Source organism: Bos taurus, chromosome 8, assembly GCF_002263795.3.
Source record: "Bos taurus isolate L1 Dominette 01449 registration number 42190680 breed Hereford chromosome 8, ARS-UCD2.0, whole genome shotgun sequence".
NCBI classification, from domain to species: Eukaryota; Metazoa; Chordata; class Mammalia; order Artiodactyla; family Bovidae; genus Bos; species Bos taurus.
In genome coordinates this window covers 1016249-1035639 of record NC_037335.1, presented here as the reverse complement: position 1 = coordinate 1035639, position 19391 = coordinate 1016249, and the positions used below count along the sequence as shown (strand labels likewise).

General features: G+C 48.9%; 2 protein-coding genes across 16 annotated transcripts in view; one reads left to right on the top strand and one right to left on the bottom strand.

Annotated features, from left to right (window-relative positions):
* PALLD (palladin, cytoskeletal associated protein) overlaps nucleotides 1-19391 on the bottom strand; it is a 366355-nt gene that overhangs the window by 33356 nt on the left and 313608 nt on the right. The window lies entirely within an intron of this gene.
* On the top strand, nucleotides 237-12739 carry LOC112447762 (histidine-rich glycoprotein-like). 6 transcript variants are annotated; one of them, XM_059889314.1, is made up of 4 exons: nucleotides 237-376; nucleotides 633-1703; nucleotides 5996-6132; nucleotides 6748-12739. In XM_059889314.1, the coding sequence occupies exon 4, from the start codon at nucleotides 9558-9560 to the stop codon at nucleotides 11103-11105; it is 1548 nt and encodes a 515-aa protein (XP_059745297.1). In that variant the 5' UTR covers nucleotides 237-376; nucleotides 633-1703; nucleotides 5996-6132; nucleotides 6748-9557; the 3' UTR covers nucleotides 11106-12739. The 6 variants fall into 6 exon arrangements, with proteins under 6 accessions (XP_059745297.1, XP_059745296.1, XP_024851802.2 ...); XM_059889313.1 differs by having other exon boundaries at nucleotides 5996-6291; XM_024996034.2 differs by having other exon boundaries at nucleotides 5996-6380.

Genomic DNA, 19391 nt, shown 5'->3' with positions numbered 1-19391 from the left:
TTGGTTAAAAAACAATTCGTCACTTTTTTGGTTTTCCCATTTTTTTCTGCTACCCTTTCTCTGAAAATGAAAGAAGCATATGAACTGATGTGAGTGCCTTGGGGACTCTGGGTAAGGTGGGAAACTCGGGTGAAGGCTCCCAGCCTGAAGCAGGACAGTGAGGCCATCCTGTTAAAGCTGCCCCGTCCAGCCCCTTCCGCCCCCCTCCTCACCCCACCCCACCCCCAGTTCAGAAAGTCTCAGCAGTTCTCTGCTCTTCCCTCCTTCAACTCTGAAGAACGAGCTCGTGGGACTCTGATCACGTGCCACAGCCCGTGTACAAAGGGGAAGCCGCTAAGTGACTTGTTCAAGGTCACATCAGTTCCTGGAGAACCAGGTAGGTGCGTGGAGGAGAACTGGGACCTTTCACGGGGTTTCTAAGGAGCCTGTGTCCCTTTCCCTCCTGAGGACCCTTCACTCGCACGCCTCTTTGCTCCCGTAGCAACCCGCGCCTTTCGGATCTGAACCATCGGGCAAAGTTTTAAATGTCTACACATGTAGGCATGGACTCTTTCCAGGGTGAGGTGGTGCAGCTCTGGCAGCTCCGGAGGGGGATGCGTCAGGACTAATGAGGGGTCCTCTCTCTGTCACAGGAATCACGAGTCTCCATCCTCCCACCCCCGACAGTCTGGGCATGGCTGTCAGCAAGAACGGATTTACGGATGGCTGCGTGGGGAAGATTCAGATTTGACCGAGATAAACAGAGCTGTGGAAACCACTTTGAGTTTCCGATTCTGTCCTCTCTCCTGTCACCTGATGAAGGCAGCCTTGGAGAAACCAGGCAGCTGGGTGGCCAAGCGCGTGGGGGCAAAGGCTGGCCCGGCAGGGGCACGACAGGGGACCCAGCGGTGAGATGCACGCTGTCCCCGTGTGAGCCCCACAAACGCCTCTCACACAAGCACGGCCATGCCCGCCCTGGCTCCCTTTCAGAGAGGACCACGTTCTTCCCCCAAGGACTGCCCTCTTCACGGGCAAGTGGACAACAGGGGCACCTGGGGAGGGGGCCTGGAGACCGGGGCAGGGACTGAGCCGGGGTTAGGCTCCCCACCTTCTGCTCACAAAGCCACGGGGCTGGGAGGTGGGTGCTGGCCTGGGAGGGTGGCTGACAAGCCCGTGGGTTGGGGGGGAGGGCAGGGGGGCTCCAAAGCCATGGGCTGCGTCATCCCATCCCGACTGCTCAGTAAACAGAAAAAGGTTATGAAAATGCTAGTTGTTATTACCACAGATAGCTCTGTCCCTGGGGGCCGTAGCCCAAGGTCAAAATGAACGCTGTGAAAGCAGACTTCTGGAAAACAGCTTCTGTGTGACTTGGAAAGTCCCAGGGCTCACGGCGATGGAGACGGAGCAATCACAACTGTCCGCAGGGACTCCTGGGGTCACGAGGCTGGAAAGCAGCCATGCTCTCAGAGTAAACAGGCTGCGCGGTGCATGCTTTCTTTCCCCTCTGACTGTGACACAGAAGCCCTGCACCCTGTGAACCGGGCCCTGCGGTTCAGAAGGACTTTAAGGCAGGGCTGTGACCCGCAGCCTGCTCCCAGCACCCACCGCTCACAGACGCGGGGACACATCACAGTCCAGCACGAGCATCTGGCGTGTTCAGTCAGGCTACCCGACACAGGCCCACCTGGGACCGCCCAACGCCAGGCATTCTCACACGAAAGCAGGTAAGTGAACTTGGGATAAAGTGCTGGGTGCTCCCATAATGGAGTCCTCTCTGACTGGGATGAGCTCAGCATTGTACGTCTGAGAGCTTAGCAGATTAATTCTGGGTGCTTGCAGACAGGATATAGAATACCCAGAAGGGCTTCAGCCAGGCCTGTGTCAGCTCCCCCTGTGACTTGCTACAGCAGTCCCTCAGCGGCCTTGTCCTGCATGGATGCTTCAGTGTGCGTCTCCACCACAGAAACGATGCCCACTGGGCGAGAGCTTCCCAACACCTGAGTACTGCCCCTGGAGACATGTATACAAGGGCTTCCCAGGCGGCTCAGTGGTAAAGAACACGCCCACCAGTGAGGAGACCAGGGTTCGATCCCTGGGTTGGAAAGATCCCCTGGAGGAGGAAATGGCAACCCACTCTAGTGTTCCTGCCAGGAAAATCCCACGGACAGAGGAGCCTGGTGGGCTACAGTCCATGGGGTCACACAGAGTTGGACACAAGTGAGCACCTCTAAGCAGACTACACAACAGGTATACAGGTCACAGTTCAGAGGACAACCTCTTAGACCATCAAAACAAGTTAGCCAGGAGCCAGAGGAGAATGCAGAGAATGCATCCGTTGTGTTCAAGGGAGGCTGTGAGGGCAAAGCTAACTATTAACATGTATTTAGAAGCATCCCCCAGGAAAAACAAATGCAAAAAGGCAAAATGGTTGTCTCAGGAGGCCTTACAAATAGCTGAGAAAAGAAGAGTAGCTAAAGGCAAAGGAGAAAAGGAAAGATATACCCATCTGAATGCAGAGTTCCAAAGAATAGCAAGGAAGATAAGAAAGCCTTCCTCAGTGATCAATGCAAAGAAATAGAGGAAAACAATAGAATGGGAAAGACTAGAGATCTCTTCAAGAAAATTAGAGATACCAAGGGAACATTTCAAGTAAAGATGGGCACAATAAAGGACAGAAATGGTATGGACCTAACAGAAGCAGAAGATATTAAGAAGAGGTGGCAAGAGTACACAGAAGAATTATACAAAAAAAGATCTTCACGACCCAGATAACCATGATGGTGTGATCACTCACCTAGAGCCAGACATCCTGGAATGCAAAGTCAAGTGGGCCTTAGGAAGCATCACTATGAACAAAGCTAGTGGAGGTGATGGAATTCCAATTGAGCTATTTCAAATCCTAAATGATGATGCTGATAAAGTGCTTCACTAAATATGCCAGAAAATTTGGAAAACTCAGCAGTGGCCACAGGACTGGAAAAGGTCAGTTTTCATTCCAATCCCAAAGAAAGGCAATGCCAAAGAATGTTCAAACTACCACACAATTGCACACATCTCAAATGCTTATAAAGTAATGCTCAAAATTCTCCAAGTCAGGCTTCAACAGTATATGAACCGAGAACTTCCAGATGTTTAAGCTGGATTTAGAAAAGGCAGAGGAACCAGACATCAAATGGCCAACATCTGCTGGATCATCAAAAAAGCAAGACAGTACCAGAAAACCATCTACTTTTTGCTTTATTGACTACACCAAAAGCCTTTGACTGTGTGGATCCCAACAAACTGTGGAAAATTCTAAAAGAGATGGGAATACCAGACCACCTTACCTGCCTCCTGATAAATCTGTATGCAGGTCAAGAAGCAACAGTTAAAACCGGACATGGAACAACGGACTGGTTCCAAACTAGGAAAGGAGTACGTCAAGGCTGTATATTGTCACCCTGCTTATTTAACTTATAAGCAGAGTACATCATGTGAAATGTCGAAATGGATGAAGCACAAACTGGAATCAAGATTTCTGGGAGAAATATCAGTAACCTCAGATATGCAGATGACACCACCCTTATGGCAGAAAATGAAGAGGAACTAAAGAACCTCTTGATGAAAGTGAGAGGAGACTGAAAAAGTTGGCTTAAAACTCAACATTCACAAAACTAAGATCATGGCATCCGGTCCCATCACTTCATGGCAAATAAAAGCGGAAAAAATGGAAACAGTGACAGACTTTATTTTCTTGGGTTCCAAAATCACTGGAGATAGTGATTGCAGCCATGAAATTAAAAATGCTTGCTCCTTGGAAGAAAAGCTGTGACCAACCTAGACAGCATATTAAAAAGCAGAGACATTACTTTGTCAACAAAGGTCCGTCTAGTCAAAGCTATGGTTTTTCCAGTAGTCATGTATGGATATGAGAGTTGGACCATAAAGAAAGCTGAGCACCAAAGAACTGATGTTTTGAACTGTTGTGCTGAAGAAGGCTCTTGAGAGTCCCTTAGACTGCAAGGAGATCAAACCAGTCCATCCTAAAGGAAATCAGACCTGAATATTCATTGGAAGGGCTGATGCTGTAGCTGAAACTCCAATACTTTGCCACCTGATGTGAAGAACTGACTCACTGGAAAAGACCCTGATGCTGGGAAAGACTGAAGGCAGGAGAGGAAGGGGACGACAGAGGATGAGATGGTTGGATGGGATCACTGACTCGACTGACATGAATTTGAGTAAGCTCTGGGAGATGGTGATGGACAGGGATGCCTGGCACACTGCAATCCACAGGGTCACAAAGAGTCAGACACAATTGAGTGACTGAACTGAACTGAACTGAAAAGCATCCCCCTAAGGCTGGGGGAGATGTCTGTGTCATTTTCCCCTCAGCTGTTTCTGCTGCCCTGAGTTCCAGAAGCAGGGCTGTGAAGCTCAGGCTTGAACGATGAATGATGACCTTGGGAAAAGGTCCTGTCTCTCAAAACAAACAACCTAAGGGCTTCACTCGCCTGGAAGAAAAGGCATTCTCCCACGTTTCTCCCCTCCAAGCATTTTCAGCTCAGCATTGCCCTCTCCCCTCACATGTAGGTGCTTGCCAATTGCTGGGTGCTTTTAATTAAAGTCTCCAGATTTCTGCCAAGTTCAAAACTAGCTGCTCCATCGGCCTGCGTGGCACTCGGGACACTGCAATGACTTTCTGAGGGGTAAAGCCACCATCACACAGGTTATTCACAAGGAAATGCAGAGTCCACCAGAGAGAGAAATGTTCAAGGAGTTCAACTCCAGCTTGCCCACTGGCTTTTTATGACATCAGACAATTCACTTCTCCACTCTGGGACCAGCTTCTCAACTATCTGCAAGGTCCTAATAAACTCTAAGGTCTATGAGCCTTACTCCTTAGTCCAGCAACATTTAAACATTATAAAGAGACCGATTTTAAAGGAACTTGTGAAGAACTAACCAGGTCCAGGTGCGGTGCTTATTGTATACACATAATAACCTTAGGCACATGCTGTTTTCACCTCCCTGTCAACTGTTTTGGAAAAATGAATGTATGTCCTGGCAAACATAAATTGGCTTCAAAGGCACGAAAGGCAGACTAAATAATCCCACAGTAAATCCTTCTCCAAGAGGAAGGACAGGTCTATGCAGTGAAAAATAATCACCTACTGCTTAACACGAGCTCCATTTCCTTTTCTTAAGGCAGATACACCTATAGATACATACCATCCCGAAAGGAAGAAAAGCGGCTTTCGGGTTCTGCCTTCCTGGGTGTGTTTCCACTGCAAGGTGCGGCCCTGAAGTGTGAACTCCCTGTTATGTTAGTAGACGTTTCTCCTCTTCCTACCACAGAACCTTTTCTGTCCCTTGGCCACTCTGACCTGATGCTGTAAACATTCTAACATGGAAAGGGGTTCCTCACCCTAAAGGGGTCCCCCAGCCCATCCTCGCCTTGCTGCCCTGCAACCCCCAGCCTCTTTCCTCGAGCCCTCTCCTCCTCTGACCTTTGACACCAGACCCATCCTCATTCCCTGACCTCTGACCAGGCCTGGTCTCTCCCACCGTCGCCACCAGCTTTCTGGCCCCATGCTCTGTGCCTCCCTACTTCCTCTGCGTCACCCTTAGTCCCTCCGGGGTCCAGAATGCCAACTTGACAATCCAGTTCCATGTGACAGAAATGCAGTATTTGACGTCAACTCAGCACATCTAAGTCAGAGTCCTGCTCAGCCCTCACCCATGTCTCCCCCATAAAAGATAGGATGTTCAAGGGCAAACACACAACCAGGCCAGGCTGTCAGGAATTCTCACTGAGGACGACAGGAAGGGGTCTCCTAGTCCTCTGACAGCCGACTGACCACACGGACGGGACCCCCTGAGGGAAGGCAAGCACCCGAGAGCCAACACGTGAAAACAAGCCACAAGAGAAAGATGAGCAGGCGGACAGGCGCCTCGGCCCAGGGCAGGCCACCTGCAGACCAGTCTTACTGAATTTCGTGTACTAACGCCTGCCTCGCCCCCATTTCTGGCTTAGGTTATTTGAGACGCTCTCTGACACTCTGAAGAAAGTGGCCTGGGGCCCTGCCATTCTAGCATCCTTGGTGTACACACACGGAAATGGACACACGAGAGGTCACACAGCTGCACAGGCCTCACCAGAACCACCGGCAGGTGAGGACACGCTAAGTTCAACGCAGCCACCCTGATGGAAGCTGGCAAACCAGTGCGGGGACGAGCCCATGCCTGCCCCCAAGCTGCGGAGCAGACCCTCCGGAGGACGGGGAGCCAGCGGTCCCCAGCGCTCATCTCTGCAGTGGGAACCAGAGCAAGGTGGAGGCAGTCTCCTCTTTCTGCTTTCACAGTCTTCTACACTTGTGGTCTGAGGACTTTTTAAAGTTGCGCACAGAAAAAATATGATGGTAAAAATATATATAAAATTCTTAAAACATAAATTATAAACATGTAACTCTTAAAACACATAATAACTCCAAAAGCTACTATTCTAAGAAAGGTCACATCATAAAAGAAGACACGGAGCTGGTGTCCGAGCAAATGCATATTCCGGAAGCCCGAGGGGGTTGGGGTGTGTGTGTGTGTGTGTGTGTGTGTGTGTGTGTGTAGCGGGCAGGGGTGGGGGGGCCACGTTCCCCTTACCCCCACCTCTCCCATCACCACTGTTGCGGGTACCTCCTGCGCCATGGCCGTCACCGGGCACCTTCTAGGTACCAAGCACCACTGTACGTGCGAGTGCATACTGCCTCATTTAATCTTTCTAACCCCCGACAGATCCTATCGTCTCCACTTTACAGAAGAGGAAATGGAGGCACAAAGATACCCTGAAAGAGCTGTCAAGGTTACACACCTGGAAAGTGATGCAAACGCAGATTGAACCCAGGCGTCTGGCCCGTGACCACGACCCTGGCCTTTCTCATTAAGGCGGCAGGTTTATCCAGATCCACCTGTACTGGGGTCTCTCCAGCCACAGAGGACCTTCCTGGTGTGGGTTCTGACCACAGCAGTGGGCGTCTGTCCCTTCTATGCCCTGTTCTTCCTTGTCACTGGGGCCTAGACACTGCAGCGGGGCTTGAACCAGATACACAGAGAACCTGCCACACGTGCTGAAGACGTTCATGTGTGTAACGGAGTTACTGACATAATACCCAAGGAGCTGACGCTGACGTCTACGCCAGGCTTGACAAACGTCCACTCACCGGAGAAACTCTAAGAATATACTAAGTAACTTGAAGGAGTTAAGCTGTGAAACTAAGAAATTAATTTGCTCCCAGAATTGCTTATTCCTGTATTTGTATTATCAACCCGCATATGTTATACTGAGGGACTAGTAAACGTTCTGTGTGCACTGCTCAATTGTGTCCAACTCTGCAAACCAATTGTAGCCCGCCCGGCTCCTCTGTCCACGGAACTTTCCAGGCAATGATCCTGGAGCCATTTCCTACTCTAGGGGATCTTCGCAACCCAAGGATCGAACCTGTGTCTCTTGTATCTTGTACCGGCAGGCAGATCCTTTACCACTGCTCCACTCATACCTGGAGGAAACATTCAGTCTCTACTAAACATCAACTATTCAGAGCTACCCAATCTCAGTCTAAAACGCAGTAGAGGGACAGAAGGTGAGACACCGGTGAAGAGTCTCACGGCATATTTCACAAGTTAAAAGTGAATCCAAACTTCTAGGAACATTCAGGAGACAGGCCACCTAACATAAAAACCCAGCATGGGTTTCAGGGCACAGAAGTTCCATGTACGCTTAGTTCTGGCCTTTACTGTGCTCTTGGAAGAAGATGCTCCTTGAAGAGACAGAAAGAAGAATGCGGTGAACAGCTGGCACTGAGCCCTTAGGACGGCTCTGTCTCTTAAACCTGCCTCTTCTGGCACCCCTGCCACTGGTGCCACACCTCCCTGCAGAACTGAGGGCCACCAGGGACTTGGAGGCCTTGACTAAGACAGCTCTCAGCTTCCTCCTGTCTGTGGAATGCAAAGCTGAACTATTTTTAAATCGTCTTTTAAAATATGTTTAAAATGCCTCCCAGTGTAAAATGCACTCTTGTGTCTTTCAAGACTGGAATCTGAATACCACTCATTTGCTAAGTTACTCCATCCCGAGAGACTGAATCACTGAAGATGCTGGATTTTTAAACACTGTTATCTTTTACATGCTGACGAACAACACTACTTTATAAAGACGACTTTCTAGGTTTGTGTGAGCACAGGCCCGTCTCGGAAGAACGAAGCATTCTGAGTTAACAACTCGTGATAACTAATGACTTCAGCCTCCTGAGGGTAAAGCAGTGAAGGAATGCGCAGGTGGGCCCAGGAACTCAGCGCAATCCAGCTCCTCCGAGAGGTCAGCTGTTGCTGGTCTCGGTGTCATCGTCTGAAGGTTCACAGTGCGGACGCGCCGTCACCTGACCACCAGGCTCCAGCCCCACCCTCTCAACCAAGAAGGAAAACGTTCTTGAAAAAACTCAGAATGGCACTCTGGCAGGCTCGACAGATATGGTCAGTGAAGAGACTGCTGACTGTGGAAGGAATCATTAATTTTAAGTGGCTGTGACCCTCTGTGCTTTGACCGGCTGGCCCTGACATTCCTTAGTGGTGGGGAGGAGGGGTGCTGGGGACGGTGCCCAGGGGTCTTCCCTTGAGAGGCAGGCCCACTCCTCCCAGCAGGAAATGGAGTCTATCCAAACATGTCCCAGGAAGAACTGTAATAAATGTTCCCTTCCTGAGAAATGACTAAAACCACTAAAATAACCCTTAGATTAAAAAACCCAATTATTTATTGAAATGACTCTTTTTTTTTTGAAATGACTCTTAAGAAAAAAATGAGGGAGATTTATTAGAACCACATGAGGTTTCCAGCAGGACTACACATGACTCTGTTCAGTCCAGAGTTATTCATCTGGTGTTGCAGCAAGTGGGATTTTCTGTAACATGGTCTTCAGGCCCATCTCCAACACAGGGAAAGCCTGCAACATCTTGAAATGCCTTTTGGAAGAAAAAACTTCACAGAACATACAGCTGTTGCATTGCACTTGTTTACTGAACTTCACAGGTCTTTTCCAAGACACGTAGACACTGCAGTCTGCCGCACACACTGGGCTTACGATTACACTGTGCTGTCTCGTACGCTAGCGGCCCTCACTGAGAGCACGGTGCACACCTGAACGTGCTGCTGCTCTTTGCTCCTGGCTGCGCCACACAGCGTGTGGGATCTTAGTTCCTGGACCAGGGATTGGACCTGGGCCACAGAAAGTGCCCAGGCCTGACACTGGTATGCCAGGGAACTCCCGTGTTCCTTCTGAAATAGAAGACAAATAATGGGAAAAGCCACGGCAGAGAGTATAGCACCTTCGTGACAATGCACACGGGAGGGTGAGGGGTCCAGTGGGGGGGGGCACTGGGCCCCCCACCCCCGAGTATATGAGGCCCGTTTGCATGAGGTGAGGAGCTGACGGAGTAACTGGGTTTCCTCACTCCCGGCCTCCTGAGGGAAAACACCAAAGTGTGAACATCTTGCACTAACAATTAAACCAAAAAGTCTTTTCTAACAAGAATATAGATAAAAATTTTAAGGAATGATGGGTCCAATTCATTTGACTTCCATCCAGGGCCACCTCCTCCCCCACGGGTGGGGTGAGCCTGGCTCAGAGCAGCACAGAGCTGAGTCCAGCGGGTCTGTGTCCCTGTGTGTGTGTGTGTGCATGCTTACCTGCATATCTCTACGTGTGTCATACATCCACACGTGTCATGCATCCACACACGTCATCTCTACACACTTCATACGTCCACAGGTGTCATGTCTCTACACGTGTTATACATCCACAGGCGTCACATCTCTACACACATCATACATCCACAGGCGTCACGTCTCTACACGCGTCACACATCTATACGCATCACACATCCACAGGCGTCACATCTCTACACACGTCATACATCCACAGGCGTCACATCTCTACACACATCACACATCCACAGGCGTCACGTCTCTACATGCGTCACACATCTATACGCATCACACATCCACAGGCGTCACATCTCTACACACATCACACATCCACAGGCGTCACATCTCTACACACATCACACATCCACAGGCGTCACGTCTCTACACACATCACACATCCACAGGCGTCACGTCTCTACACGCGTCACACATCTATACGCATCACACATCCACAGGCGTCACGTCTCTACACACATCATACATCCACAGGCGTCACGTCTCTACACGCGTCACACATCCACAGGCGTCACGTCTCTACACACATCACACATCCACAGGCGTCACATCTCTACACACGTCACACATCCACAGGCGTCACGTCTCTACACGCGTCACACATCTATACGCATCATACATCCACAGGCGTCACATCTCTACACACATCACACATCCACAGGCGTCACATCTCTACACACGTCATACATCTATACGCATCACACATCCACAGGCGTCACGTCTCTACACACATCACACATCCACAGGCGTCACGTCTCTACACGCGTCACACATCTATACGCATCACACATCCACAGGCGTCACGTCTCTACACACATCATACATCCACAGGCGTCACGTCTCTACACGCGTCACACATCCACAGGCGTCACGTCTCTACACACATCACACATCCACAGGCGTCACGTCTCTACACACATCACACATCCACAGGCGTCACGTCTCTACACACATCACACATCCACAGGCGTCACGTCTCTACATGCGTCACACATCTATACGCATCACACATCCACAGGCGTCACATCTCTACACACATCACACATCCACAGGCGTCACGTCTCTACACACATCACACATCCACAGGCGTCACGTCTCTACACGCGTCACACATCTATACGCATCACACATCCACAGGCGTCACGTCTCTACACACATCACACATCCACAGGCGTCACGTCTCTACATGCGTCACACATCTATACGCATCACACATCCACAGGCGTCACATCTCTACACACATCACACATCCACAGGCGTCACGTCTCTACACGCGTCACACATCTACACGCATCATACATCCACAGGCGTCATACACCCACACGCGTCGTATCTCTATACGTGTTATACATCCACATGCGTCATATGGCTACACGTGTAATGAGATACAGCCATATGAGCATAATGCATATTTTCAGGTATAAATATGATAGCATTATTACCTGAAGATGATAGTTTTGAGTAAAAATGATGCAAAATCTATTAACTACACTTATATTCCCAACATGACCTTCTGCGTATGATCTACTGCCTTGGTTGTGACTACCAGTAAACAAAATGATGTCTGTAATCTCAGAAGCATAAGCAATTCGGACCAAGGAACCAAGGAATTCACATGTATTTTTGTTGCTAATACCTTCTGCGTAAATTCAGATTAATGTTACAGTTGTAAGTACAGAGGCAGAAAAGAATGAATTGATGAGTGGCTTTTTTTTTTCCTGTGGATATTTTATCAATCTATAAAATATGCTGTAAGACATTTAAAGTCACTTATGATACATATTTAATGACCTAATAATGACTAAATTTAGCGAGACCACCATGTTGTCCTCTTTTAAAAGTTGCTACTGTGTAGTATCAGGAGGATGCTGGGACCCTGAAGGGGTGGGCACTCCCTCCTCCACTGTTTCCAGGTTGGGGGTAGCCCTCCTCGCCTGTATCCTCACCCCCTACCCTTCCTCCCTTTGATGAGTGTGGGGGTAGATATGACAATGCATCTGTGAAGGGGCAGGTAAGCTTTTCAACTCAAGGCTGAGGTGTCAACGAGCTCATGACATAGGCTTCTCCTCGAGTACAGATCTGAGGCTTGGATCTTTTTCTGACTTCTCAATTCATTACTCGAATGGTCCCAAACTTGAACCCGGAGAAGCAGTAACCCCTCAAATATCTATACATCATTCACGCATCCTAAATCTGAAATAATCTCAGATGTATGGCCCCCCTTGCTAAGAAATCAGCGCATTTTCAAGGCAGCAGTCATTTAGCAGTCTCATAGAGGATGGTGTGGGTGGTCTCAGGTTGACTCAATGTAATGACAAAAAAAAGCATTAAACAGGGCCACTCCCCCGAGCAAGGCACCTGGAGGACCATCTACTGATGGGCACTCTGGGCAGGTCCCTTCTCACGGGGGGCCTTCCACATCTCTCTCCCCCTCAGGAACTCTGGCAACAACACCTTTATCCACATCTTTTCAGACCAGTCAGGGTTGAGTATCCCCACCCTCCCCTGAAGACAGAAAGGTTGCCTTTATCAACCTTTGTAAATTCAGCTGATCTAGACACTTAAATTTATCCTTACCCAGGGCTTGCAAAGTTTTAACTTTCTTACCTTGTAACAAAATACCACCATCAAACTTTGATTAAAGAGTTGGGTTAAAAACAACAAGTCAACATAGTCTTTTTGACCAACAGAACCTAACATTTTCGCTTTTAGACTTAAAGTACAATGATAGTTCTGAAAATGGATAAAGTCATAATACAACTTTGTCTCTTTGAAAATGAACTCTTAATTGTAACTAACAACTGCAGACGTTGCTACACAAGATTTCTTTTTATCTCTTTTAAAATTAAATTGTTATTTCTTAAATGCCCATCATAATAAAAAACAAAACATGCCAAAAAAATTCTACTGGGTTTTCCATATGCAAAATAAGCCTTCTTGGCCCCCAATTCATACCTTATACAAAACTTAACTTGAATCTTCAACTTAAATATGGACCTAAAATTATAAAATCTCACAAAGAAAACATAGGAACATCTTTGTGACTCTAAGTCAGGCAAAGATTTCTTTGAAAGAAAGTGAAAGTCACTCAGTCGTGTCCGATTCTTTGTGACCCCAAGGACTACTGCCCACCAGGCTCCTCTGTCCATGGAATTCTCCAGGCAGGAATACTGGAGTGGGTTGTCATTTCCTTCTCGAGGGGATCTTCCTGACCCAGGTCTCCTGCACTGCAGGCAGATTCTTTACTGTCTGAGCCACCAGAGATTTCTTTAACAAATACCAAAAAGCGTGGTCAATGAAAGGAAAAAAAAAAAGATAAGACTTTTTTTGCCCTTCAAAATGCAAAGGCTACAAAAAGCAGGCTGTGAGAAGCAAGTTTTCCCTCTCATTTCAGCATTGCCCCCAGCTTCCAGCACACACCCTGCCCAGTCCCTGGTCCCTCCCGGGCCAGCCTGCGTGAGGACGGCACACAGACACACAAGGCATGGTGGCTCTACTGCTCTTTGTAACAAGAGTTTTTCTAAAACACAAACTTCCATATCTGATCCACTTCCTCACCACTCGGTGCCATGCTCCTGGTGACCTCAGCCGGCCACGCACACAGTGGGGGCCAGATTCTTTGGGAGTAATCAGTATCAGTTTATTTAAGCAAATATGGAAAAGGAACAGAGTAAACATTTTAATTTGCTTGCCTTGGTGGAAACATGAAACTTCCTCCACTATCCGTCTCCCTGCACGGCTCTGGCCATGCTTCCCAGCTCAGCTGGGTCAGCTGTGAGATGTGGGGCCTGGCACTGAGACACTGTCTGCCGTACACAGAAACCAGTTCTTCAGCTGCTCCCGTGCCTATTAAGTGTTCTCAAATGATGAAATTCTCTTTTAGGTAAAAATGAGAGTCTCCTCAGTCACTTTGATAATTAGAGAAGTATGTTGTTGTTCAGTCGCTCAGTAGTGTCCGACTCTTAGCGACCCCATGGACTGCAGCATACCAGGCCTCCTTGTCCATCACCATGTCCCGGAGTTTGCTCAAACTCATGTCCTTTGAGTCAGTGATGCCATCCAACCATCTCATCCTCTGTCACCCCTTCTCCTCTTGCCCTCAGCCTTTCCCAGTTCAGGGTCTTTTCCAGTGAGAGAAGGTATTGCCTGCAAACATGGCCCCACTACAGAGCCCAGTTCACTCCTAATGACCTGTTTAGTAGCTTCAAAGACAAGAAGAGGACCTGTGTCTCCCTCGAGCTCACCATCCTGCTTCACAGCTTTGACCACTGACACGTCTTTTACACTTCTGGCCTGCTCGGCAGCCCTCCACCCACTGGTTCTAACCCTGGAAGGGTGGGGCCTCCAGGGAGCTGGGGGGTCCATGGTCCTGGCTCAGGGAGGAGGGCCCAGGGGAGCCTGGCACACAGCCTGTCCTCAGCGGGTCCTTCTGCACCAAAGAGACCCCACTGCCCTGCTGTGAAGGGCGGGCACACGGTCGGCAAGGTCAGCGGACACTCCTGGATGTGACACAGGGGGATGGCCATGGACAGTATCTAACACTGCTTCTTCTGCACTGATGTAGCGGGGGTGCAGGCCTGTGAGACTCTCACTCTAAACCCTCGAAGCCTGTGCTGTCCGATCGTGATGACCGCTGGCTGCTGAGGCTTGGCCACAAGGCTGACCCGGCCCGAGATGTGCTGTGAGTGTGAACCTCACACTTATTTCTGAAGATTTAGTTCAAAGACAGAGAGTGTAAAAATGATCTCACTCTCCCTGTTTACATTACATGTTGATACAGTATTTTTCATCTATTGGGTTAAACATGACACACCGCTAAATTTAACATTTCCTCTTCCTTTGTGGTCCGACTGCTGACTGACACGCTCAAGCTGTGCCCGTGGCCTGTGGATGTGTCGGCAGCTCACACCCGACTTCTGGACCTCGCTCCTGGGGCTGGGCTCTAACCGTTCCTTGAGCCTGCTCCCGAAGATCTCGTCTCTGCGCAGTGAGTTACCCCCAGGGCAGGTGCCACTGAGCGGGACTCTGCAGGGCCTGGTAGTCTGAGGGCCCGCCCTCAAGCACCAGGCCTGTGGGAGCAAGGACACAGTGGCTCAGGACAGGGGCACAAGCCAGCTCCCAGCGACTCACTCGTTTCCCAACTTGTTTGCCAACTTCCCAGCAAACAGTATCAGAAATTATTCTAACACGGTGCTTCTGACCTGTCCCACTCTTCTCTAAGACATTCATGTGCCTGCTTAAGGCCCGTGGTCAGGGGGCCCCCATCATCTCAGGCCCAGTGCCCCCCTTTAGGCAGTAAGGAGAGGCCCCAACTTCACAGGGAACCTACCCTGCTAAAGGTCATGCTGCAGGGCCACGGTGATGTGGGAAGGTCAGCCCCACCGACTACCGGGAACATGAGCATCGTTGGGTAGGGGCTGGGGGGGAGGGGCTGTGAGGAGACAGGCCTGGGGCCGCTGGCTTGAGGGTAAGATGAAATGCACAGAACAGAGCAGAAGTAAAAATGATGCACCATGTCACCCAGAGAGGGAGTGACCAAGTCACAGAGCTGAAGTTTCATCACAAATTTGAATTTTCCCTCCAATTTATAAACGGGCTTCCCTGGTGGGTCAGTGGTAAAGAATCCACCTTTGCAATCTCCGCAGTGCAGGAGACCTGTGTTCGATCCCTGGGCGGGGAGGATCACCTGGAGAAGGAAATGGCAACCCACTCCAGTACTCTTGCCTGGAGGATCCCATGGACAGAGGAGCCTGGCAGGCTTCAGTCCCTGGGGTCGCAAAGAGTCAGACACAACTGAGCAACTAACACTTTCACTTTTCCAATTTATAAAAATGTTGAAATAAACACTTTAATGTCAAAGTACAGAAACAACTGCCTATGGCCTTGAAATGCAGACTGTTGTTATACCTGGAGTAGGTTTGGGAGGGGGAGAATCTAGACTGAATACTGTGGGCAGAACGGCGCTCTTCAACATGCTCTGACAGACAGGCTTGCAAGGGCCTCCTGCTGAAAAGTCTGTTCTGAAAAGTTAATACAACCTCCTCAACCACCGAACAAAGCATCTATCTGCTGACTGGAGAAAATGTATCTCAAAGGAAAGCTGCCAAGTTAAAAAGAGATCACAAAGGATGCTTTTTTCATTCTGAGAAAATGTTAAAATGTTAATAAAAGTATTACTTATGCTTGATCAAACTTTATAAAAATGAGATGCCAGGGAAAACATCGACCAGCACACTAGTGAGTGCAGGGCTGGAAGGGCCTCCTGGTGTTACTGAGGCAATCTGGCTAAAAATAGCCAGCAGCCCCCCTGCTTGGCAACCATTCTCCCCTGGAATTCGGCTGATGGAAATAAAACACACAGAGAGGCCTGGCCCCCCTCCACAACATTACATCATTCTTCCTTATTAGGAAAGCTTCTTCAAATCTGACATTCTGCCTGAAACAATCAGAGCTTAATTCTCAATGAGCAATCCCAGGCGGGGAGCTGGCCTAATCAAAAGGGTCTGAACGTCAGGAGGAAGGTGGGTGAAGGCAGGCACGTTTCTGCCATGGCATTTTCCTTCTCTAAACAGTGGCACTGTAACGGGAAGCACTGAGGAGCTTTCATGTCCCAGAGAAGGCACACGGAAGAAGCGCGTTTACTATAGTCCTCAAGTGCTCGCTTCTACATGCATGAAATAGGCACACATTATAGTGAACAAAGGGGCTTCCCTGGTGGCTCAGATGGTAAAGCGTCTGCCTACAATGCGGGAGACCTGGGTTCAATCCCTGGGTCGGGAAGATCCCCTGGAGAAGGAAATGGCACCCCATTCCAGTACTCTTGCCTGGAAAATCCCATGGACCAAGGAGCCTGGTGGGCTACGGTTCATGGGGCCGCAGAGTCGGACACGACTGAGCAACTTCACGTTCACATAGTGAACAGAGAGGGGAAATCAGAAACTCATCAGCTCTTGATTTATCACAATTGCAATACTGGTTCTGACCAAACATTTTGGTATCTCCCTCTAAGATGATGTTGTGGAAGTTAAGAAGCTAAGATCTCCCTCTCACCCCCAAAGACCCATCACTATTACGTTTGACTTGCAGGACAACTTCGGGTAACCCTTTGGCCTGAGATGTTACCATATTACCACATTAACCTGGCAAAAAAAGCAAAAATAAACAAGTGGGACTACATCAAACTAAAAAGCTTCTGTAGCAAAGGAAACCACCGACAAAATGAAAGCTCAACTATGGGATGGGAGAAAATACCTGTGTATCAACTATTTGATAAGGGGTTAAAATCCAAAATATATAGGGAACTCAAGCAACTCAGCTTCAAACAAACAATCCAATTAAAAAATGGCAGAGTAACTGAATAGATATTTTCCCAGAGATATTGAAAGAGCCAAGAGGCACAGGAAAAGATGCTCAATATCACTAATCATCAGGGAAACACAGATCAAAACTACAATGAGACACACACTCACACCTGTCAGGATGGCCCTCCTACACTGTTGGTAGGAATGTAACTCAGCACATCCAGTAGGGAGAACAGTATGGAGAGCAGGGTCCTCAAAAAATTAAATAGAGCTGCCATAGGATCCAGCAATCCCACTCCTTGGTGTCCATCCAAAGGAAATGAATTTATTATCTTGAAGAGTTATTTGCATGCTCATGCTCACTGAAGCACTATTTACAACAGGCAAGACATGGAAACAACCTAAGTGCCCATCAATAGATGAACGGATAAAGAAGACGCGGTGCGCACACACACTGGAATATCACTCAGTCATAAAGGAGAATGAAACTTTGTCGTTTGCAGCACCGTGGATGGACTCAGATGATATTATGCTAAGTGAAATAAGTCAGACACAGAAAAACACTGTTATCACTCATATGTGGAATATTAAACAAACAGAAAACTTAGTAGACAACAGATTGGTGGGTATCAGAGAAAGGGGTGGGGGAAATGCGTGAAGGAGGTCAAAGGGTACAAACTTCCAGTTAGGAGGTGGGGAAGTCCTGGAAACGTGACGCACTGCACGCTTGTTGCTGTTCAGCTGCTCAGTCGTGGTGTCCGACTCTGCAGCCCCATGACTGCAGCCCGCCAGGCTTCCCTGTCCTTCCCGTCACCACCACCATAGTACTGCATGGTGACTACAGTTAACAATACTATGTTGTATATTTGAAAGCTGATGAGAGCAGATCTTAAAATTCTCACAAGAAACAAAATTTGTACCAACACAAGGTGATGGATGTTGGCTTATTGTGGAGATCACTTCACTGGAAAAAAAAGAGAATCATACTTTAAAATGTTATATAATTAAATTTGTTTGCAAAAAATATGCCAACTGATCTAGACTTCTTAAGAAAGTTAAGATTTACAAAGTTAAGATGTAATTGTAAAGCAAAAATTAATGAAGGCAAACCTCTGCCTTCAATAATCACCTTTCCATAAATACAAATGGGTCTATTCATCAGCGTGCTGATTCTCTCTGACGTCTTTCTCTCATCTTGACATAAGGCTTATTTTCATTGAAAAGAAAGGGTTACAAAAAGTCCACAGTGGTGCAGGGAACCATTACATTCTAAAGCAATCAACTGAGAAACCAGCAACCCTGAGAAACAAGGGTCCACCAGGGACCCTGCCCAGCGTGCAGCGAGCTCCTCCTGGTGGGCAGGCAAGAGAACAGACTGCATGCCGCCCCGCAGCAGAACCAGCTCAGTCACGCGCTCCTGGGGTCGTGCGGTGAGGACCGCTGTTCAGAGGAGGGCAGTGGACAGACGGGAGACAGGCTGGGAAGGCAGCGCTGACCAGTCCAGGCGGGCACTTCAAGATCTCGCTCATGACTAAACTTTTCTGACTTCAATGCTTTCAAAGGAAAGAAAAACAAACACCCCCGAATGTCTTGACCTGGGACCCGGCTGGGCCTCCCTGTTTCCATGTGGGCTGGGCGTGGCCCTGGGAAAGCAATTCCATTTAAGAGAGCAGAACTTCTGGGCTCCTGGGAGCTTCATCCATGGCCCGCTCACCGACTCAGGGATTAGAGGCGGAGTGTCCCTTGCAGGTGGGTCAGCCACCAGCCTGGGTTCAATCACTGGCTGAGTGCCCTTGGCCACGTCAAGTTCCCGAGCCTGTGCCTGCACCCTCGAGGGGCAGTCATAATGCATTTCTGTCCTGGGCTGAGAGGGTGAGAAGAGTTATGACATATGGAATGCGCAGAGCTCAACTGGAGCACACCTTCAGCAAGTGCAGCAATTGACCTCCAGGATGGCCGTGTACATCAGTGTCCAGACAAGGACCCTTCTGTCCAGGGGAGGGTCCTGGCCTGGACAGCACTTGCCCCCACGGGCAGACTGACTGTCCTGGGAGAAGTGGACCCTGGGGCACCCCTTTAACACTCTGCATGCCAAGGCCCCAAAATGCAGAGATGAACCCATTGAGAAAAGCAACTAAATGTGTGTGTCACTGGTACCAGAGGGTTTGAGATTAGGCGCAGGAAGAACGCCTTAACGCAACAACCACTGACTGCAATTACAGCACTTCTCTTAAAACAGACCTGACAGCTAGTCACGTGATAACCTCCCTGTTCTGCTCAGCTCAGAACACTCTTTTGCAACATCACCCCAAACACACTACAAAGATGCATTTACACGGTCTCGGTTACATGACAGAGCCCCTCCG